At 47.2% G+C, this 22,190-nt stretch overlaps 2 protein-coding genes across 2 annotated transcripts; both read right to left on the reverse strand.

Annotated features, from left to right (window-relative positions):
* Positions 1 to 5,254: 5,254 nt before the first annotated feature.
* Positions 5,255 to 7,516, reverse strand: LOC118686027 (T-cell surface glycoprotein CD8 alpha chain-like). The gene is made up of 4 exons (XM_054514728.1): positions 7,471 to 7,516; positions 6,540 to 6,902; positions 5,853 to 5,942; positions 5,255 to 5,397 (listed from the first exon to the last, which is right to left on the reverse strand). Exons 1-4 carry the CDS (start codon positions 7,514 to 7,516, stop codon positions 5,255 to 5,257), a joined length of 642 nt encoding a protein of 213 aa, XP_054370703.1.
* A 3,590-nt stretch (positions 7,517 to 11,106) lies between these two features.
* Positions 11,107 to 16,562, reverse strand: CD8A (CD8 subunit alpha). The gene is made up of 6 exons (XM_036382206.1): positions 16,517 to 16,562; positions 15,586 to 15,948; positions 14,906 to 14,992; positions 14,422 to 14,538; positions 13,377 to 13,407; positions 11,107 to 11,163 (listed from the first exon to the last, which is right to left on the reverse strand). The coding sequence occupies exons 1-6, from the start codon at positions 16,560 to 16,562 to the stop codon at positions 11,118 to 11,120; spliced, it is 690 nt and encodes a 229-aa protein (XP_036238099.1). The 3' UTR covers positions 11,107 to 11,117.
* Positions 16,563 to 22,190: the final 5,628 nt, after the last annotated feature.

Genomic DNA, 22,190 nt, shown 5'->3' on the forward strand with positions numbered 1-22,190 from the left:
AGATCATTGCCATTCTTTCCCTGTCTGACTTAAAAATCCTTGCCTGCAGTTGTGCAGCTCCACCAACAGATGCTGCTCACGGTTCAGTACTGAGAGCATGTGTGCTCACCTAACAGGAGGCTGTGCTGAGCATTTGGGAAGCAGTTCTGCACTTGGTTGGCACAAATAATCCAGTTTGCCCTGTGTAGTGATGTGGGTTCTCTCCTGCTACTGCTTGCTGTGCTTCTGGTAACTGGAGAGCAGGCTTGCAGGGGAAGAGTGAATAAAACTCTGTGGTTTCCATACCTAAAGTATAGTTGGCATCTGGTATGTGTGCATTGTCCCTAGTGGGGTGGGAATATCCTCAGTAAAAAATGGATTTGATTTTGAAGCTTCAGTGGGACCGGTGATGTGTCTCCATTTCACTTTTGGACCAGATTGTGAAGCCTTGGGCTAGTCCCTGAAATAGTCCTGTGTGTCCCAGGTGCTTTTTAGTGCTTCAGGATGGGAGCAAAGACACTCAGTGTGTTTGTATCTGTATCCAGATCAGCCTGTCCTCCTTGGGCTGTGCTGGGCTGGCAGCTGCTGCTCCTCCCCTTTGCAAGCTGTCAGAACAGCAGCTCTGAGCAAGTGCACCCAAGTTAGTGGTGTGGATGGGCATCCAGTCAAGAATTTTTTGACCATGCTTATATAAAGTTTAACTTATGGCTCCTTTGAAAGTAATGGATGTTTATAACTTGATTTTCATACCAGCAGCTTGTTTGTAGTGTCAGTTCAATGTCTATTAATAGACTTGGATTTTAATTTTTGCAAATGCCTTAAATAGGAAATGTATTGCGATGTGTTCTTGTGGTGTTTCAGGTCTGACTTGTGTTATAAAGCATTATCAAAACTTCAAAAGAGTAGGAAAGGAAAGCAGCACATAGCCTTTTTAAACTTCACAGGTATTGTTCATTTTTGGTTGTCATTTACACAAAGTTCATGTCCTCACCTCCTGTTAGTACTCTGGATGTTCGTCTGCTCTCTGAAGTATTTTTTAATTAAGTCTTTTCCTGCTGTGACCTCAGCACTGCACATTGCAGCTAGGTATGGCTGAGCTAACAATCTTCCCTCCTAAAAGCAGTGTTCCTCTGTGGAAACATTGATTTCAGTCTCCTCCTGTGGGGAAGCTGAAGTGGATGCTGTGTGTTCCCAGTAATGAGTCAGAGCTTCTGATCTCTGTTAGCTTAGACCTGTGTCCATCCTGTTGCTTTGAATCTTTCTTCTTGATGCTTTACAGGATGGCTGCTGCTAAAATTCAAGGTTGAAGTTACTTATCACTCAGAGCCAGCTTGCCAAGGTAAAGGCAGTAAGTTTGGGTTAGATTTTGCTTGCAAGGTTTGTTTGCCCACTGCATGGTACAGTTTTTCCTTCTGTGCTTATCACTTCAGAGGTTGATGTGTCTCTTGGGCAGGGAGGGATGACCTGGTCCTTAATCCATCCCAACCCTTACTCCTTTCCTTCTGTGAGTAGGAGACTGAAGTGTAGGGAAAGAAGCTGTTGAAATGAAATTTTAAGAAGAAGAGTCTGGCAGCAATGATTTGTAGTGAGTAAAGCTGTAACGTGGTGTTACATGACTACTCTGAATTTAATTCAAACCTTATTATGGAAAAAGGAAGAGTAGTTTACAAAAATGTACATATGTGAGGTGAGAGTGACTTTATTTCTCTCCATAACTTCAAGTTTGCATTAAGTTAGCAGTCCTGTGGAGAAATACAGGAACTGGAGCTGTTCACGGCCTCCTGTGAGCTCTTACTGAATCCTGCTGGGTCTGTTTGTAGGAACTGGGGTTTCAGATCACACTGACTTGTACTTATTTTTACAGGGCAGCTGTATCTGTGTTTTTAAATGCAAAAGCTCTGAAGTGTTGTCCACTTCCTATTCCACCTTAGAACTTTTCACTTTCTAGAGAAAACTTTTCATTTTTTGAAAGGAGCAGTGTAGAGTGGAACAAAGACTGGTGGGTGCTGTGACCTGGGCTGCAGTGAGCAAAGCTTCCCTGATTTGGCTTTTAAAAGGAGATGCCCTTTTCTCCTGCATTTCCTCTGCCTGGTGGTTTTTTTCAGACCTGGTGGCACTCCTGTTGGTTTCTTTCTTCTTACTAAATGTCAGGTCATGGCTAGGACTTTTCCTTTGGCTAGAGAAAAGGGATGGGGAAGGTGTAAATCATGTTTCAGTTCAAGTCTTGAGCATCATCCATGAGACATTTGCCCCCATTTGTCTGTGGGGAGAGGAAATAAATATATGAATGTAGCTATTTTGACTGACAGTTCTTTCCCCTCAGAACTGAGAGCAAATCCACTATTTTCCAAGGTTTCTGAGTTATGTGGGAGATTTCCAGGAATGTGAAAGACAAACAGATGTGGTTGATCTCCCATGACAAAAATTTACATGTATTCAATTTATTCAGCACAGCTCAGGATGGGGATCTGGTGATGGATAGGTAGTTCTGACCCTGCACATTTTGATGTCAGATGAATCAGAAGGAAGAAACCTACTTACAGGAAGGTTGTGTTTCACTGCCTATTTACTGTTCTTCCAGAGGTTTCTGTACTTTTTCTCCCTGCCTTATTTTGCTTTTCTGTGTTGAATGCTGCAGAAGCAGCAGCAAGGGCATGGTTTTGGGGGTGGATTCCAAGCACTTGCACAAAATGCACCACAGAATTAGTCTGAGCAGTCTGGGAGGAGCTTAGGTTACTTCCCTGTGACAGGTCATCTGTCAAATTCTTGGACAGACAGAGCTTTTTGACTTCAACTGACCAGTCAGGTTACTGGCTCTGTGGGGTAATCTTGGCTGTATTATGTATCTGGAGTTCATTTATCAAAATCCTTTCTCTCTCAGAAAAGTTCACTGAGTAAGTGAAGCTCTGTATGGTGTAAAAACAGGGGTCTGTCAACAAATTCTGGATGCTCTGTGTCTTGGGGGCATCTGATGTCATCCTCATCTTCATAGGCTTTTTCAGCAACCATTTTGTACTCTTTTTTTTTCCTTTATTAGTTGAGGTTATGCTTAAGTTGTGCACCAGCTCTTGCTCTCCCCACCATGAAGTGTTAACTCCTGGCTTGTTTGTCTTTAGCCCATCAGATCCTGAGTTATGAGTTACTCCATTATTAGTTTGGAGCAAATGTGCAGTTGGGTAACCTTGACCTCTGAACAAATGCATTCCTTCTGCTCCTCTTTGAATGTCATTCTCCATGCCAGACTCCAGTTTGCCCTGTGACAGCTTCCAGCCTGCACCCTGCTCTGTCAGCTCACTGGAACTGGAACCTCTTCCATGTGCTGTAACCAGAAGCTGTCAGATCTGTAGGGCCTGTCCCACAGCAGCTTCCTGCATGCACTAACAAGCACCTTTGAGCTGCTTCTCTGCACTCCAGCTCAGCCAGTTCCCTTGTTATTAGTGCAAGCAGCAGTCCAGGCTCCTTGCCCAGACATTGCCACCCAACCACAAACCCAGCCAGTTTGCCCTGAACTTGCATGATTTGTTAGAGGTGTGTGCATGCAGGGCTGGAGATGCTCTTGGCACTTTCCCTTCTCACTGCTGCACTCAGATTTGCAATTGCTTCTTAACATTTTACTGCAAAATATGTTTTGGTTTTGCCTTCTATTATTACCTTATTAGTAGGGGTGCAAAGTCTTCTACAGAAAATCCAGGTTGTAAGTGGATTATAGAGAATATTGTTCCTCAGGTCTAGCTGTTGGTGGAAAACTTTACAGGCTCTTTTAAATGCAAGGTGCAGTGCTGGGTGCAGCTGAGCTGAGCTGGAAGGGGACTGTGACAGGCTGATCAAGGGACTGTGTGGAAGGAAGAGCTGGCAAAGGAAAGTCAGTGTTGCTTGGGAGAGCTGTGCTAGGTCACTGCCTCTGCTGGAGTCTTCTGTGGTGAAGTTGGTCATTTTTGGGGTATTCAGTGAGAAACTGGGGCAGTGGCTACCAAAGGCTTTGTTTTGGTGCTCACCCCAAGCTGTTCTGCTCCTCTCAGCCTTCTTAACTGCTGCAGAGGGGATTGTGCTGCTTTTGCAGTCAAGGTGGAATCAGAGCAGTTCAGTGCAGTGCATTGGGTGTATTTGTAAGACATACTAAAACTGAAGGAGCTCAGTGATAAAGCCTTGTGTCAGAAGAGACAGAAGGACAAGTTTTACCCCCTGGGTATCTTGGGATGGACAGCAGTCCACAAACATGGAGGATCTCACTGAAAATCCACAGGTGGAGAGCTGGATTTGCTTTTAAACTCCCTTCCCTCACAGGCTTATGCTAACTCATGATATCTGTTGCAGTGCTACTAGAGGTTAAAAATGGGAAGTTTTCACTGTGCAGTGGGTTTGGAGCTGTGTTCAGGGGGGTAATTACCACTGTCAGCATTGTAATTCTTTTTTAGAGGTTGATTTCCTGTGCAAATGAAAGACTGCAGAAAAAGCACCAACCAGCAAACCTGACAAAATGACAAAAAAACCCAAACCCAAAGATTCCCTACTCCCAGTTCTTCACTGCATCAGTCTTGCCTGGATCAGTATTGCTTCAGGACTGGGGTCTTAGTGCAGCACTGCCCAGTGGAGCATTACTATTAGTAATGTCAGCTATTAATGCCCAAATATATTTTTTTTATTGCTTGGGGTTTTATTTTTCTCTGTTTATCCTGTGTTAGCATTCCATGCAGTAGCAAGGACTTGGTTCTACATGTGTTCATCTTATTGAAATGCTTTTTTGAATTTAAATACCCATGTCCTGTTTCTCCCCACAGGATTGTCCGCTGTATGCTCCCAAGCAGTAGAACAGGCAATAAATAATTAATCTCTGGGTCAGGATGTAGTAATTTAATTTGGAAGAATAACAAAGTTTACAGAGATTGCAATACAGAAGAATGCTTTTGCTCAGTTTTCTGAACAGTTTCTGTTCAATGTTCATACATTTAATTTTGGTGTGTGCCACATGTCACATTCAGCGACATCAAACAGAGAAAATACATTTTCAGGGCAATGCTTCCCATGCAAAACTCATGGCCTTTTGTTGGGAAAGAAGCCCTGATGCTGCAGTCAGATCGCTGCACCTCCTTCTACAAAATCATGGGAAAGAGCTGGACTGGGAGGGGAAGGGCACTCAGGAAGTGTCAAGATGATTTGTTGGAAGATGTCCAGGCAGTGACTGTAACAGGGATCCTTCTCCTGCACTGTGTCCTGTTATCCCACGCCTCCCAAAGCAGCCAGCACATTCTCAGGGACAGGGCTGTGGTTTCAGGCCTCAGGTGCACCTAGAGGGCGTAGGTGCGACCTTAAGTTGATACAGCACGATGGTGGTGGCCAGGAGCAGGAGACAGAGGCCTGCCAAGGTGACACAGAGGAAGGTGAGACAGGAGCAATCCAGGTCTTCCTGCATTCTGCTGTCTGCAGGGATGGAGAAGAGGGAAGGTTACAGCCAGCTCTGGTGGAGCCAAGGGAGCTGCCCAGGGCCCTGCCTGGTGTGCCTGAGGCACAGAGCTTCCCCTGGGCCTGCAGTGATGGTCTGCTGCTGTCAGCAATTTCCTGGCAACTGGAGGGGGGAAATGTGGCCAAAAGTTTTCCTGTGTCCTTTGATGAGGCTAAAAGCAGACCTGGGCACTGAGGCTCTACCTTCCCTCCCCCTGTTCCTGGTGTCCCAGGCAGGGGAGATGCTCATGCTTTTTACATCATCCTTAGCCTTTCCTATGGGGGATGTAATGATGGAATTTAATCCTTCCAACTCTGCTCAAGCTGTATGGATTTTCACTCTTCCCCCAGTCCCAAAATATCTGCAGGATTCCTCTTGGTATCAGTGGACAAGGGTCCAGCTCTTCCCCTCTCCCTCCCTGCATCCAGGCTACCTGGATCTGGTGTCCTCAGGCAGGAGTCCCCTTCAGTGGTGCCCCTCTGGGTGGTGGGTCCTGGAGTGCTGGGTGCCACTGCAGTGGTGACTGCAAGTGAAATGGATGAACTCAGCATGTAGGGAAATACAATAAAACAGATCTCTCCTGCCTTTCTGCTCTCCAGCCTGGGCAGGGCTGTTCCTGTGCACAGTGAAGCCCTCAGCTCTGGGGGATCTTTGTAGAGCCAAGTGTGGATAGGGTCTCCCTAAGGAGGGTCTCCCAAGAGCCAAGGGGGAGCTGCAGCCTGCTTGTTTCTCACTTTCTGACACCATCCCCACAAAGCCTGAGCCCCCTGAGCCTGGTGGTACTTTTGGGAGCTGCGTGTGCTGAGGAAGGAGGAGGTGGTGCTGGACTTGGCTTTAATGCTCTGCCTTCAGAGCCATGGGTGGGGTGGGGAAGTGGGCATGGGGAGATGATGTTGGGTCTGCCCAATCATGTTTGCTTTTGGGCAGGAGCTGTGCCAGGAGGAGAGGTGGGAAGCAGGGAGGCTCTGGCAGGAGGAGCAGTGGGTTGCTCACAGGATGGCCTGGGCAAGCCAGCAGGGAAATGGGGTCTGGGGAGGGATGGCTGGTCACAAAGGGCACGGGCAGGAGGTGCTGGGCATTTTGGCAGAGCTGGGTGAGGCTGGGGGAAGGTGTTGCTGACCTGGGAGGAAGGCACGCTGGCCAGGGCTGAAGTGCAGCATTTGGTTGAGATTCATCACGCAGAAATAGCTCCCCTGGTCCTGTGGTGTGAAAGATTTCACTGCCAGCCGATGGATGGAGCTGTCTTTGCTCGCCTCAAAGCGAGTGGATGTTCTCTGACCCCCTTGAAACGTGGCCCGAGACAGGGAGCTGATGAAGACAATGAAGTGAAGGCTCCCGCTCCTGTCCTGGCGGATCCAGGATGCCCCATGGTTCCTGTCAGTGTGACACTCCAGCTCCAGCTTCTGTCCCACCTGGAGCTGGCTGATGTCCTTGGGAGACCTGAGCTTGATCTCAAGTGACTGGCCATAGATGCCAGGGCAGCCTGCAGGAGAGAAATCCTTGCTGGAACCACTTGGGAAGAGTCAAAGGCTTCTCTGAGGAACCCACCCTCCCTCCCTGTCCATGGGGTGGGAGTAGAAATAGAAAGGGAAGACCTCACTGTCTGGAGGATGTGAAGGTTTTCTTGGAGTCCTTGCTGGGATGGTGCGTGGAGGGTGCTCAGCAATCAGCCAGCCGGGCTTGAGAGATGGGTGCTGCCCTTCCAGTGTCTTCTCAGGGACATTACACCTTCCCAGCTTCTCTGAAGTGACTCCATTTACACTTCTTGCAAGGCCTCTTTTTTCCCACCCTTCTCCCTCCCCTCTGGAAGCACTCATTGGATCAGTCTCCCTTCTCAGTGCAGGTGGTGCTGCAGCCGCCCCTCTGGCTGCCCTTTGCTGGCTGAGGTGATGCCAGCCTTCCTTCCAAACTCACCGAGCACACCTCAAGCTCAGCAGTTTTGGTTTGCTTTTTACCCCTTTAGTTATTTACCCCAATGTCTTGGATTCAATAGAAAGTTTTTCCTTGTCCCTCCCAGTGAAGGGGCTGCACAGCCCCGTGTCCGTACTCACAGAATCCCAGGGTGAGCAGCAGGAGCAGGGCAGGAGATGTGTCCATCTTCCCCTGGGGTGCCTGTGCTTGGGCTGGTGCAGAGCAGCTGAAATGGTTTTTCTGTCTTGGCTTGGGAGGTTCTGTCACTCTTTGGGGAGGATGTGATGTCACCAGGACCCCAACACCAGAATGCATTCAGTTCATGTCCAGAGTCTGGGTCCCTTTAACCTCATCCTTTCTTACAAGCTTGTTTCTGTGTGACTTTCAGAGAGATGCAGAGTGATGCTGCTCATGGCTGAGGTGGGATCAGCCACCACAGTCTGCTCTTCCCTCCCCACAGCTTCTGTGCAGAAGACACAGAACTGCCCCATCCTTTGGTGCAGACCCTAGAACGTTTTTCTTGGTGGGGATTCTGCCTCCTTCTCTTGAGCACATTCATGGAGTCCCGTGTGCATGGCAGAGCCTGCAGTCACTCAGATCTTCCTGGTGTAGATCCATGTGTATTGTTTATCTCCAAGCACAGGTTTCTGGCACACTGATGGTACTTCTCTGTTGTTCTTGTTGCACTTCTTTGTTCAGTTCTTTGCTATTGCTTGGCAAAAGCCTTTTCATGAAAGGTAGTTGGTTTTGGAACTGGAACCTGTTGAGATTGGCCCTTGCACAAGTGAGTGTTTTGCCTTTTCTTTGTTTTTAAAACTCGTGGTTCTTTTCTTTAACCACAGGGTCTTCTGCTCTTCAAAAAAACCCTTTTATGGTTCACCAGAGAGGGCTCTTGCTGCTGCCTCCAGGTGACCACTTGCACATGGGGATGGGTGATGCTTCCTGGACCTTTGCATGCATAGAAAGAATCATTTCACCAGAGTGCAAGGGGCTGGGCTAGTGTTTGATTGAACTTTCCTGTTAATTGCTTTTCTGTGTGAGGGGTTTTTTTATTACACCTTTGCAAAGAAGCTCTGTTTTTCCTCATCTGTCAGAAGCCAAGTGCTGCTGAGTTTGATGCAGTTGCTCTTGGGGCTGATACTCAGAGCATGAGATGACCCAGCTATCTTCTCCTGGAGCGTCTGTCCTTGGGGACAGTGCAGCACAGCTGAGATGAACTTTGTCACTTTGTCACTTGGCTTGGGAGGCTGTGCTGCTCTTTGGGGGGATGTGATGTCATCAGGACCCTCTTGGGTAAAGTGACAATGCTTGGCCTCTGTGACAAAACATTGAGGAAAAAAAGAATTTCTGAAGAAATTAGTTTCTAGTCCAGAATTTGTTATTTGCTTCTTTGTTTTATCTGCTTGTTGTTCTTTTGTCTCACCACGGGTTCCTTCCATCCCGCCCCAAGCCTGCTGTGTGCTCCAGTGGCCCTTGCTGCTGCCTCTGGGTGACCACTGGCACAGGGCAATGGCTGACATTTCCTGGAGCTTTGCACACACAGGCTTTCCTGTTGATTATCTTTCTGTGTAAGGTTTTTTTGTTTAATTTCTTTTTTTTTTTTGCCAACCCTTTGCCAAGAAGCCTCTTGATTCCTGGCTCTGTCAGAAAACAGGCGCCACTCTTTGTGCTGCTACCAACAGCTGAGTTATGGAAAATGGTTTGGGAGCTGTGGTTATGTCACTGGGCATCAAAGTGTGTTAATGAATGGAGAAAGCTGCTGCTGGGATGTGTGAGGGTCACTGGGGCTGTGTGAGCTGTGCCCTGCAGAGTGTGGGTTGGAGGATCAGCATGCAGATGTGCTGAGCCATCCCAGAGCCTCCTGAGTTTGGCACCGGCCTTGAAGGTGATCAGGTGTGTTCTGAAACAACAAACAACCCCTCTGAATCAAATAACAATTCCCAGAGCAAACAGATCCTGCTTCTATTTCTTCATCTATTGGAAGAGGATTTGGCTGTGGGAGTCAGTAGCACAGCAGGAGCTCACTGCCCTTCTGCCTGGGCTGCAGGAATGTGGTGTGATGTGTAATGTGAAAAAGTGGAAAAGAGAACATGAGGAAAGACCTATAGCTTTTTGGCAGAAACACTTTGAGTTATAACTTTTTAAGAGAAAATTTTTAGCTCACACTAATTCAATAAGAAACCACCCAATAATTAAATTGATCTCATAGCCTCAATGTTGGGGCTTTTCCTATATTTTTATTTTCATAGTGTGTGTAGTTCTGTAGAATTGCCATTCAGTATTTGCTTGCTATTGTTTTGATACACTTATCTAATCCTGATTTTTTTCTTTTTTTTTTATCCTTACAAACAAGTAAGTTTGGAAGAACTTTGTTTTTCTTTGATTTTCTCTCTTTCCCATCTTGTTTACAGAGGAGGAGACTATCAAAGGGTTTCTTCCACTCCTTTTTTTGTCCAGCTTTTTATCAGCCCCGTGACAAGAATTCCAGAGTACCCGCAGACTCTTTATCTCAGACACCTTCTTGGCATTTTCCTGGAATGTGGGAGTGTTACTGGGCCCATCAGCAAATCCCTGGGAAGACACCTTTAGATGATTTTAGGCTGTGGTAAGCTGGAAGCTGAAGTCTGCACCCTAATGCTCAGGATAGTGTATTAATCACTGGCTTTTCCCTTAGCCAAGACTTTTTCAACCCCTTGTTTATTATCTTCCTGAAGGATTTTAGCTTTTCTGAGACTAGGAATCGAAGAAAGAAAGAAAGAAATAATGGTCATGAATATGACTAGAATAATTTTATTTTATGTGTCAGCTCTTAAATTGCAAGCATACTAAGGAAATATTTACATGAAGTACAGATCTGAAAAAACAGAACTTACAGTAGTCCATAACATGTCCCCAAAATATCAACATGTTAAACATCCTGCTTAACCAAAACAATTTTTTTAATCACTCAGGCATTTCCCTCAGAAAGAAAGCAAATCCCACTTTCCTTACTTAGGCCAAACTCCTGCAGAAATAGGAGAATCAGGGGTAGCAGCAGAACAAGTGTGAGGGGAGCAGTGAACCTTAGCCCCCAGGACTGTAAAAACCTCAAAAGTAAGGCAATGAATCCATATTTAGCTTCTCAAAGCAGTCTTGTATCCCATTACCTGAAACAACAAAAGCCCTAGGAGAGAGGCACCACAACCAGAAGATGTGTTGAGGGAGGATAATTATTTCTAAGGCTTTGTGTAGCAAATGACACCTCTGGCTGCATTTTGGGAGGAAATCACACAGAGCCTTGAGCAAAGGCTGTCCAGCTCATGTCCTTATTTCTCACCAGCTTCTCACTGAGGTGTGTCAGCACCAGGATTGGCCTGGCTCTAGTGCCTGAGCCCTGCCCCTGGGAGCAGAGGTGGCTTTTGGCCCCTGGCATTGCCTGGAGGAGCTCAGGGTCTGGAAGGAGCTGTGCTTGACCCCTGGCATTGCCTGGAGGAGCTCAGGGTCTGGAAGGAGCTGTGCTTGACCCCTGGCATTGCCTGGAGGAGCTCAGGGTTTGGAAGGAGCTGTGCTTGACCCCTGGCATTGCCTGGAGGAGCTCAGGGTCTGGAAGGAGCTTTGCTTGACCCTGCAGCTCACAGGAACTCCTGCTCCTTGTCCGTGTGTCTGTGCTCCCTCTCGTCTCCTCAAGCCTGCCAGGGCAGACTGACTGAGGTGCTATGGCCTTGTGGATAAGGTAGGAGATGGATTTCTGTGCTGACAGCTCCCAGGAGAAGATCCAGCAGCCAGGAGGAGCAGATGCTGATCTGTGCTAGTTTGGTGTCCTGGGTTTCGTGGGGGGCTTCCCGTTTGCAGGTCTGGAGAGAGAAGAGGGTTTGGTTTACTCAGATGGGAGAGGAGCAAGAAGACAATTCAGGCTCCTTTAGCCTTGGGCTGCAGTCAGGGACCTCCAAGAGGCAAGCTGCAAAGTGTTCCTAGATCCTCCTTGTGCAAGTGAAAGGTCTGTCTCCATTTCAAGCAGTGACAGATAACAGAAGGGTATTCTCAAGACACACTGATGGTCAATTCTTATATTAATTAATAAATAAAGTGGGCTTTATGCATTTACCTCTGACTTCTGCACACTCCTGTCCTCTCATTAAGCCTTTCTCTACATTTAGAAAAGAATGAAGAAGGAAGAGCTAAGGGTTTGTGGGTTTTTTTGAGTTAGACAGGGTGTTATAATTGCAGAGAGATTTTTTCTTGTTGGAACGTGTTGCCTGCAGAGAAGTTTGAAAGGAGGCTTTCCAGACAGCCAATGTGCACCCAAAATGATAAAAAATGACAGCTCTCCATCAACTGAGAGTTTTATGCTGATCTAATGAGTTGGGGAAGGTTAATTGGTGGTGGAAAATGAATCCTTGTGCTGGCAGCAAGGATGGCAGGCCAGATCCTGGGGAGCTTTGTAAGGGAGTGAATTGCACTGCTACCTTCCACAGAGCTTCCTTTCACTGAGCAGGAGCTGCTCAGAGCAGCAGGAATTTCCTCTCTAAATCAAGCCTGAAATGTGGTACAATAGCTAAAACCAGAGCTCTGTCAAGCTGAGGGGCTGCTGAAGGAGAACCATCCTGGGGGAGATGATTTCCTGAGGCCCCACTGCATCAGGAAAGTGGGAGAGCTCTGCAGGGTGTTTTTCTCCCCACAGAGGCAGAACATCCTTGCACAGAGCTGGCAACAGGGGTTGAGATAAGTGAAAAATGCAAACATTCTCCTAAACAAGGCTGCACGAAGAGCTCTTCCTTATCATTTCTCCCCTGGAAAGGCAGACGAGGATCAGGAAAGCTCTGGGTGGGATAAATATCCTCTGTGAGAGTGACAGTCTGTTCATTTTACAGACAGCTTAAAAAATACAACCTGCCTTTGAAAGAAAAATAAATTTGTAGGGATCCATTTCCTACTAATGTTGGGGTGGGACTGTATTTTAATTTGGGGAACTAAATGGCAATTACCTCTTGTACTAAAAAACCTATGGATGTATAACAAGGAACAGGAATTTATCTGGTTTAAAAGATGCTTTGATTGGCAAAGAATGAGGCTCCAGAGGTGGGAAAATGCTGTTCCAAAGTTTCTTGGCATCCCAGCTGTTCCAAGCACTAGCCCAGCCCTGCTTGCCTTTGGGCAGTAGTGGGGATTTCTTGGTGTCTCTCTTGCCACAAGCCCCAGGGTGCACAAAGCCTGCAGAAGTGCTTTCATTCAGAGCAGGAGGAGTGACAAACCAGATGCAGGGAGGTCGATTTGCAGAAGCAAAATGTGTGCGGGGAAAAAGCATTTCCTCTCCCAAACCCCAGGACACTGCAGTTCTCATTCTGATTGTGTTTTCCTGGTCACCCAGGCTGAGCTGAGGAGGCAGGAGGGAAAGCATAAAGAAAAGGTTTCTGTGTGCCCTAGAAACTGGGTTATCCCTCAATCCATCCCTGTCTGCACTGGTGTTTCTCAGGACAGTCCTGTGAGGCTGCAGCAGCCCCTCTGCTGCTGCTCCTCAGTGCCTGGGGGGACACAGAGGCAGGAACCCTGGTGCTGCTGGTCCAGCACGGTGCAGAGGGGGATCTGGGGTGCAGGAACTTATATGTGAACCATGGGCACATCTGAATAGGCAGTGATGGTTTGGGGAGGGGAAGGGGTGGAATATGGTCACCCCCGAGCTCGAGGTGGGAATGGTGCATTGGAAGCACAGAAATGTGGTTGGTTATGAGCACTGGGAGATGCACAAAGCTTTTGGGCTGCCACAAACACCTCCTGTCCTTCTGTTTTGTATCTGCTGCTGGGTCAGAGCTCAATGATTTGAATGACTTAATAGTTGTAAAACCAAAGAAAAAGCCCAAACAGATAAAAAACCCCAAACAAAACCAAAAATAGAGAACGGGAGAACCTTCTGTTCCGTTTTTGCCCTCAAGTCATTGCTCAGCCTCCTCCCAACCATCCTCTATCAGATGAAGAATTTTTAGGTTGCTTTTTGGCACCTGCCTCCTTTATCTCTTGAGGGTGAGATATTGCCAAGTTGAAGAGGAAATTGCCAGTGCCTGTCACTCACCTCTTACACCTGCATCTTCGTCTTCTGGTTTCTAAGAAAAGAGAGAAAATGTTTTAGTTCAAAGGTGCCAAGTGACAGCTCAGGAAAGAAACACTCCAGTGAGGTAGGGCTGGTGCTCCCCTGCAGCTGATATCTTTAATAACAGATAAACCAAACCTCTTCTTGAGGAAATCCATGCCAGGGAGTGGTGCTGCAGCTCGTGTTACCCCAGTAATCCACTTAAATATTTTCATGAATTAATCTTTGAGGTGAGTAGCAGCAGCAGGATCGGCCTGGGAACACTGAGGGTGAATTATTTCTGTTTTCTGGCTCCAGTGACTTTGGGGCATTGCTGAAAATCCCTCAGCAGCAATAATTCCTGCAGCAGGTGAGTGGCAATGATGCCACGTCACTTGCACCCAAGGTAATGATGCTCTCCTCCATTCCAGCCTCTATGTTGTTACTTTGGGGTAGATTAAGCTAAATAAATTAATTATTTGATTTAATTATTTAATTATTTAATTATTTAAATATGGCCCAGCCATTAATTTTAGACTAAGGTAAAAATCCATACAGAAGGGCTTGGCAATTGCTGCAGAAATTACCTGCAGCTGAGGGCTTTTCACTGATCATATTGTAATGAACTTTCTCATCTGGTTCCAGTTGAGATGCCACTCTCAGCATCTGCTGGAGCAGATTTACTACTCTGTTAGGTCAGAATGTTTCAGGCTCTGGGGCTTTAACCTGTGACACACCCATTTATGAGCCCAGACAGTTGGTAGAGTAAGTACTGTCTCTTTCTAATCTATTTTTCTTCCTTGAAACTCTTTTCCAACATAAATAATTTCCTGACCGTGTGATTCTAAGTTGATAATTCTTTCTCATCCTAACCCTAGTGATGAGGATTAATATACAGACACTGGTTTTAGCAGTGGTCCTTGTCTTGCATTGGCTGTGCTCTGATTAGCAGCTACCTCCCAAGACTGCCAGAACATCCATGTCCCTGAGGGCAGGGCTGTGGGCTCAGAACAGAGATGGATCTGGAGAGGGTTGTGGGGAGCCTTACGTTGGCACAGCACGATGGTGATCACCAGGGCAATGAAGACCAGGAGGCAGGCACCTGCCAAGGGCCCCCAGATGAAGATGTGGCAGAAGAAATTCAGATCTCCCTGTATTCTTCCCTCTGCAGAAGAGAGAAGATGGAATGTCCACCAAGTGCTCAAGACAGTTCTGGTGTCAGCGTTTTCCTGAGGACTCGAGGGAGGAGATGTGGGCAAGACTTTTCCCCTGTTTCCTGCTGAGACTAAAAGCAGCCCCAGCCCCCAAGGCTCTCCCCTCCCTCCCCATATCCCTGGTGTGCCCAGACACGCTCAAACTTTTTACATCATATTTAGATATTCTTAGGCTGAATGAAACATTGGAATTTAATCCTTAAAGAAGCTGTGTGGATCTTCTCTCTCCCTCCCAATCCCAAAATATCTGCAGGATCCCCCTTGGTGTCAGTGGACCAGAGTCCAGCCCTTCCCTCTCCCTCCCTGCATTCAGGTTACCTGGATCTGCAGTTGTGAGGTTGGGCTCCTCAGTGGTGCCCCTCTGGGTGGTGGGTCCTGGAGTGCTGGGTGCCACTGTGGTGGTGACTGTAAGTGAAATGGATGAATTCAGCATGTAGGGAAATACAATAAAACCAGATCTCTCCTGCCTTTCTGCTCTCTTACCCCTGCCAGGGCACAGGTGCTCCTGAGTTCAGCTCCAGGAGAACTTCACAGAGCCCATCCTGGAGGGGCTCTCCCCCAAGGAGGGTCTCCCAAGAGCCAAGGGGGAGCTGCAGCCTGCTTGTTTCTCACTTTCTGACACCATCCCCACAAAGCCTGAGCCCCCTGAGCCTGGTGGTACTTTTGGGAGCTGCGTGTGCAGAGGAAGGAGGAGGTGGTGCTGGACTTGGCTTTAATGCTCTCTCTTCAGAGCCGTGGGTGGGGTGGGGAAGTGGGCATGGGGAGATGATGTTGGGTCTGCCCAATCATGTTTGCTTTTGGGCAGGAGCTGTGCCAGGAGGAGAGGTGGGAAGCAGGGAGGCTCTGGCAGGAGGAGCAGTGGGTTGCTCACAGGATGGCCTGGGCAAGCCAGCAGGGAAATGGGGTCTGGGGAGGGATGGCTGGTCACAAAGGGCACGGGCAGGAGGTGCTGGGCATTTTGGCAGCGCTGGGTGAGGCTGGGGGAAGGTGTTGCTGACCTGGGAGGAAGGCACGCTGGCCAGGGCTGAAGTGCAGCATTTGGTTGAGATTCATCACGCAGAAATAGCTCCCCTGGTCCTGTGGTGTGAAAGATTTCACTGCCAGCCGATGGATGGAGCTGTCTTTGCTCGCCTCAAAGCGAGTGGATGTTTTCTGACCCCCTTGAAACGTGGCCCGAGACAGGGAGCTGATGAAGACAATGAAGTGAAGGCTCCCACTCCTGTCCTGGCGGATCCAGGATGCCCCATTGTTCCTGTCAGTGTGACACTCCAGCTCCAGCTTCTGTCCCACCCGGAGCTGGCTGATGTCCTTGGGAGACCTGAGCTTGATCTCAAGTGACTGGCCATAGATCCCAGGGCAGCCTGCAGGAGAGAAATCCTTGCTGGAACCACTTGGGAAGAGTCAAAGGCTTCTCTGAGGAACCCACCCTCCCTCCCTGTCCATGGGGTGGGAGTAGAAATGGAAAGGGAAGACCTCACTGTCTGGAGGATGTGAAGGTTTTCTTGGAGTCCTTGCTGGGATGGTGCGTGGAGGGTGCTCAGCAATCAGCCAGCCGGGCTTGAGAGATGGGTGCAGCCCTTCCAGTGTCTTCTCAGGGACATTACACCTTCCCAGCTTCTCTGAAGTGACTCCATTTACACTTCTTGCAAGGCCTCTTTTTTCCCACCCTTCTCCCTCCCCTCTGGAAGCACTCATTGGATCAGTCTCCCTTCCCAGTGCAGGTGGTGCTGCAGCCGCCCCTCTGGCTGCCCTTTGCTGGCTGAGGTGATGCCAGCCTTCCTTCCAAACTCACCGAGCACACCTCAAGGTCAGCAGTTTTGGTTTGCTTTTTACCCCTTTAGTTATTTACCCCAATGTCTTGGATTCAATAGAAAGTTTTTCCTTGTCCCTCCCAGTGAAGGGGCTGCACAGCCCCGTGTCCGTACTCACAGAATCCCAGGGTGAGCAGCAGGAGCAGGGCAGGAGATGTGTCCATCTTCCCCTGGGGTGCCTGTGCTTGGGCTGGTGCAGAGCAGCTGAGATGGTTTTTCTGTCTTGGCTTGGGAGGTTCTGTCACTCTTTGGGGAGGATGTGATGTCACCAGGACCCTCTTGGGTAAGGAGGTGATGCTCGGCATCTGCGGCATAACGAGGACAAAAAAGATTCCTGAAGAAATTAATTTCTTGTCCAGAGTTTATATATCCTTATCAGCTCTTAATGGTGCCTCAAGGCTTTTTCCTGGATGCCTTCCCTAGAGATCCAGTGGTGCTGCTCATGGCTGAGGTAGGATCAGCCACCACAGCCTGCTCTCCCCAGCCCCCTGGGGACCCACAGCAGCTCCAGCTCTGCAGAAGTTATGGATGAGTCCCATGCTTTTGGTGCAGGCTGCACTTTGCTTTTCTTGGCAGGGCTTCTGCCTCCTTCTCCTTAGCACACTCAAGGGGTCTCATGTGGGTGGCAGAGCCCAGACTATTTTGTTACCTGGCAAGTGGGACACAGGTGTTTCATGGCATAGAGACACAGATCATTTATCTCCCAGCACATGTGCTGCTGGCACACAGCTGGGTCCTTCAGGTGCTTGATTGTTCTCTTTGCAATTCTTCTTTGTTTAATTTTTCTTTGCAATTGCAAATCTCATCGTGCAGGGCAGGTGGTCTGTGAGCAGAAACTTCGTGTGAGAACCCAATGTCCAGCGCGTGCTTTGCTTTTTGTTTGTTTTACCAACCCGTGGCTCTCTCACCACAAGTGTTTCCTCTCTGCCAAAAATATCCCCTTGTGTGCCTCAATGGCCCTTGCTGCTGCCTCCAGGTGACCACTGGCACGTAGGGATGGGTGATGCTTCCTTGAGCTTTAAAAACACACAGTAACAACAGTTTCAGTAGCCTGTGAGGGGCTGGGATGGTGTCTGATTTCTTTCTTTCTTCCTGGCTTTCCTGTTGATTTTATTTTTTTTTCCACTACCCCTCTGCAAAGAAAACCCCTTTTCCCTGGATCTGTCAGAAAGTAGGTGCTGCTGGGTTTGATGCCATTTCTGTTGGGGCTCAGAGCTGAACCACTGAAAACAGTTTAGGAACTGGGTTTATTTCTCTGGTCTTCAATGCATGTTGGTGAGTGAAGAAAGCTCATGTTAGGCCTGCTGAAATATGTGAAGTTTATGCTTTTGTTAGGCTGGGAGACTTGTGATGTCTACCTTAAAAAAAGCAAATAAAAGTAAAATGGAAATGAATGTGCTGGCCAATGAGGATGGGACAAAAATTTCATCAGTTCTAGGTTCTCACTCTGCTGCAGAGTGAGCACACAGTGCATGTCCTCAGGGATGTGAGGTGGCTGTGCTGGGAGAACCTGTGCATTTAAAGGCTCATCCAGGAAGGGCTACTGCCTTTCTTAGCAGGGATATCTCATTTCTTTCTTGTCTCTGACAAACAGTAAATTTTCTATGAATCAGCCCAGGGTACCAAAGTGGTGCCCAGATATTCCTCTCCTCTGTGTGGTGGTGTCCTTGATCTTGGTCCTCTTTGCTCACAGACTGAGCTGATTTCCAGGCAAGGCCACCTTTTCCCCTGCTAATGAATATATCCTATAAAGGCAAGGCAAAACCTTATTGTCAGCTGGGAGATATGGCTGAAGGAGGGCTGGCACACATTTCTTTTATATCGATTTTTGTGGTAAGGTGTTGCATAGTACGAAGCTATTTCTTTTTGGCATAGCGACAAAGAACAAAATATAAAGTTGCAGTTACAATCATTTGATTAGGAAAAGCTCCAGAACACAAACAGGACCTCTAGGAAAAAGCTCAGATGTAAAATCAACACTTGTATAAATAATGTAGATTCGTTAATGTAAGTTTGGTAGTGATGACCAACTCTAAAACTGGGCGGAGAAGGTGGGGACACACATTAATTGAAGAATCTCCTTGATTTTTTTTATGTTCTGGTTTGCCTATTTGTCCTCTATACAGGATTTTAGAATAGGCTGTCATTGTTTGACTGAGGACCTAAGCCAAATCAATGAACACCAGCATTGTTTTATTAGTAATTTAGTTAGTAATTTCTGTTGTATCATATCACTGGTATGATATGACTAAGGAAAAAGAAAAAATACTCAACCAGTACTTCTGCAAAGCATCATATAAGAGAAGTCAGGAGACCAGACAGGTTGATTAGAAAGTAGAAGTAATTTCTTTTTTTTCCCAAACCTACATATAAGTTTTATTTTACTCATAGCTAAGGTTACAGGACTCTGATTATTTTGCACTCCAACCTAAGTTGCTTATGACTGAGCTTTATATTTATATACTAGGGCCAGCCTAGGTCTCTATTTAATTAATGTCAAATAATTAGTGGAAGACAGGAGCAAGGAGACAAAAGACAAAATCATGCAGGGTTCAGAAGAGTAACAAGGATTCACCTGGTTTTGATCAGGGCTTAGCAGGAGGTGAATTTAGAATTCATTTTCTCTGCTTTCTTACATCCATTTGACAGAGAAGGAATGGGAAAGGAGAGGGAGCTGAGGCACCAGAGCTGGAGAACCTTGCTTGGATATGTTTGATTTCTCAATAGTGGAAAGCTCTCAGGGGCTTTTTCATGGGGTAAGAACCTCTTTGGTTTCTCAGTGTCAGCCATAGCAGACATGGCCTGGATGTGCCCCAGTATTGAGAGGCTGGAGCTCCTCTGGGGACATGGGAGTCATGCCATGACTGGTGAATACCAAAGGAGCACCAAAATGACTGTGCCCATTGTTCTGCTGCCCATGGAGCCTCCTAGTGCTCCAGAAGGACATCCCATTGCCAGGCAGTGATGCCACATTCCTGAGGATGAGCAGGTGCTGGCGGATCCCTGTGAGGGGTCAGTGGTGCCAGCTGAGGGGTGACACCAGGCTTTGCCACAGCACCACTCACTCTTCCTGTTCCTAACCCTTGGAGGATTGCATTAAAATTTTCCATTCCATTTTCACAACCAAGAATGGAAAGTTTCAATGAAGACCTCAAAATTTAGTGGCAAATTACCAGCATTGTTTTTCGAACAGAGGGAAAAAGACCCTGTTGAGGCTGTAGCACGCAGCTTTTCCGGTGTGAAGCTGTGGTTTGTGAGCCCCTTGCTGCCCCCCTTTTCTTTGCAAAGCTGCAGCACTCAAAGGGCTTTGCAGAATGTCAAGTGCAACAGCCACCAACCAGGCATTCACACTATTTTTCCACTGCAGCCAGTGTTTCCAATTTGGTGGCCAGTACTGCCCACTGCTCCGGGTGCTCTGTGTGCACGTCACTTACCTTAAAATCCAGAATGCAAACCACAAACCCTCCTGTGCTCTCACCTCTCCTTGGTGCAGCCTTTAACTGACCATAGGGTGGAAACTCTCCATAATCTGCAGGCTTGTTGGTACCTCAGATGAAAGTTTGATAGGAGACCTGGATGTGTTGTGAGTTTTCCTTGTGGGAAACTTCCTCTCTTGCTCAGTACATCAGCAATTTGTGGTGGTATCTTTTGGGGGCTGGGGACAATGTGCCAGTGCCCCAGCTCCAGTTAACAGTGGACAGGCTGCTTTTCTGCCTCTTTAATCTAAATACCACAGATTCAAACTAGAATTAAAAAAGAACTTTATGTTTTTCTAACTCTGTATAGACTTAAGGTAAATTTCCTGCTTGGCTCCAACATATATTTTTTTTGGCTGAACTGTTCAAGTAGGTGAACTGGTCTGGTTATCTCATTTCCAATTCTCACAATCAGGTTTCTGTTGGGTTCAAGGCACTGTTTGATTGTTGTCCTCTGAGTTCATCTCCCTTCCAGGCTCTCATAGCCTTGGTGCAATCTCCAGAGCTGATGTCTTCTGTCACCAAACCAGAGTCCAGTGTCTGGTCTCCTTTGCTGCACACTGGCCTTCTTCCCCAACCACCCTGGGCAGGAAATCCTGGTGGAGATCCCTCAGGGAGTTTCTGGGTCCATCTGTGTGGTGCAGGACTTCCCCAGGCAGGGTATTGCTGTGCATCTTTACTGTTAAAGTCTTTGAGAGGGAATTAATTTCCACAGCTAATGGAAATGGAAGAAATGTTCCCACTTCTGTTCTCCACCTCTCCTGCTGGCAGAGCTGGCAGGATGGAAACCCATGGCTTGCTGGAGACAACTTGCTTCATCCATTTTGTGGTCCTATTAATGGTGTTTGCTGGCTTGTACAGCTTATTTCTTCTCAATTTTGCATTTATTTGAAAAAACCCCAACCCCCTCTGTTGATTCAGACCTGTAAGATGCAGCCCTAAGCCACAGCACCCTGTTCAAAAGGGGCAGGGCGGGAGGGATGGTGGCATCAAAAAGCAGCAGCTGGTTTAATGCTCTCCTGCCATCAACAAAACAAACTAGATTTGGTGTTGAGTTCACATTTAACAGCCTGATCCCCACCAGCACTGCAAGAGGAGTGTGATTGCTCTTCCCATGCCTGTTCTCCTGCAGGCACCACTGCACTCCCTGTTTGTGAGTGTTGGACTCAGAGGACAAGTGGCAAATCACGTCTAAACAAATCCTGCAAACTTTATTTTATGTGCATTAATTTATTTTCATTTATGTGTTGCAAATACAGAACTGCAGTAGGATTTTATAGAGAGTGGGCAATACAGGGGAAGGTGAAATTTGGAGTGGGTGGCTCTGAAGTGTTGCATGAAAGGACAACCAGCCCTGACTTGGCCATAAAAATTGGGTTAAGACAGGTACTACCATGGGAATATCAACTCTTTTCCCAGCAGGAAAAGCAAATTGGATGTCAGCAGGTAGGAAGGAAATTAGATATAAACCAGAGAAAATTAGATTAGCTATAAACCAGAGAAATTAGATATAAATTAGATATAAACCAGAGAACACAGCTTTGCCATTGTGTGGTCCAATGGACCGCAGCCAAGGCATGGTCCAATGCACTGCATAAATCCTGAGTGCTGTGGGCTCTTCTCACCCCTCATCTCAGAGAGGGAACTCAAGTAAGAAGTAGTAGAGCAAGAAAAGGTTCAAAGCAGGACAAAATGTAGGATCAGAGGTCTGGGATGGATTTTGTTTGTTAAGCTAGGACTCTTTACCCTGAAAAGCTGATTTAAATGGATTTACACTGAAGGTCTCCAGGGTAAGGAGTGTCTGGAAAGGAGTGGAGAGGGGTTGATTATTCTCTGCCTTTTCCAATACTGAAAGTAAGGGGTAGCAGGTGAAGCTGATGTTGGATGAGGCTGAAAGCAAAAGAAATCCTCCACCCTGGGTGTCCCTGACAAAGGACACTGTGGATGCAGAGCCTGGACAAATGCTTGGGAGAGAGGCTCATTGTGGGTTACTCAATAGACAGCAACAGGCTCAGGAAATCCATTTAATTAAAAATGGACTGAACATTAAGGGAGTGTCATATATGATTTTCTTGTCATTATTACTTAGCTATGTGCTCACAGCCAGTGTTGGGTACAGGATTCATGTCTGCATGAATCTTTGCTTTGAACCAAACTTGTCATTTTTATATTCCTAAATATGAGATCTCATTACAATGTGTCATTTTAAGGAAGCCATTTGTTACAAAACTCCACATCCATTTCCTCTGAAATGCTATTAATTTTCCAATTATCTCATTCTTTAATGCTGGGCACTTTAATCTTCCTTAGCTGTTC

The sequence above is a fragment of the Molothrus ater genome, chromosome 4 (assembly GCF_012460135.2).
Source record: "Molothrus ater isolate BHLD 08-10-18 breed brown headed cowbird chromosome 4, BPBGC_Mater_1.1, whole genome shotgun sequence".
In the NCBI taxonomy this organism is placed as follows: domain Eukaryota; kingdom Metazoa; phylum Chordata; class Aves; order Passeriformes; family Icteridae; genus Molothrus; species Molothrus ater.

Excerpts from the sequence above, each read along its gene's own strand:
- LOC118686027 (XM_054514728.1), bottom strand. The coding sequence starts at position 7,516 with ATGGACACATCTCCTGCCCTGCTCCTGCTGCTCACCCTGGGATTCT. Across the intron at positions 6,903-7,470 it reads GCTGCTCACCCTGGGATTCT|GCTGCCCTGGCATCTATGGC; the intron begins GTGAGTACGGAC and ends TCTCTCCTGCAG. Across the intron at positions 5,398-5,852 it reads CCTGAGGACACCAGATCCAG|ACAGCAGAATGCAGGAAGAC; the intron begins GTAGCCTGGATG and ends CCATCCCTGCAG.
- CD8A (XM_036382206.1), bottom strand. The coding sequence starts at position 16,562 with ATGGACACATCTCCTGCCCTGCTCCTGCTGCTCACCCTGGGATTCT. Across the intron at positions 13,408-14,421 it reads CACCATCGTGCTGTGCCAAC|AAACCAGAAGACGAAGATGC; the intron begins GTAAGGCTCCCC and ends CTCTTTTCTTAG. Across the intron at positions 11,164-13,376 it reads CGAAGATGCAGGTGTAAGAG|ACCTGCAAACGGGAAGCCCC; the intron begins GTGAGTGACAGG and ends TTCTCTCTCCAG.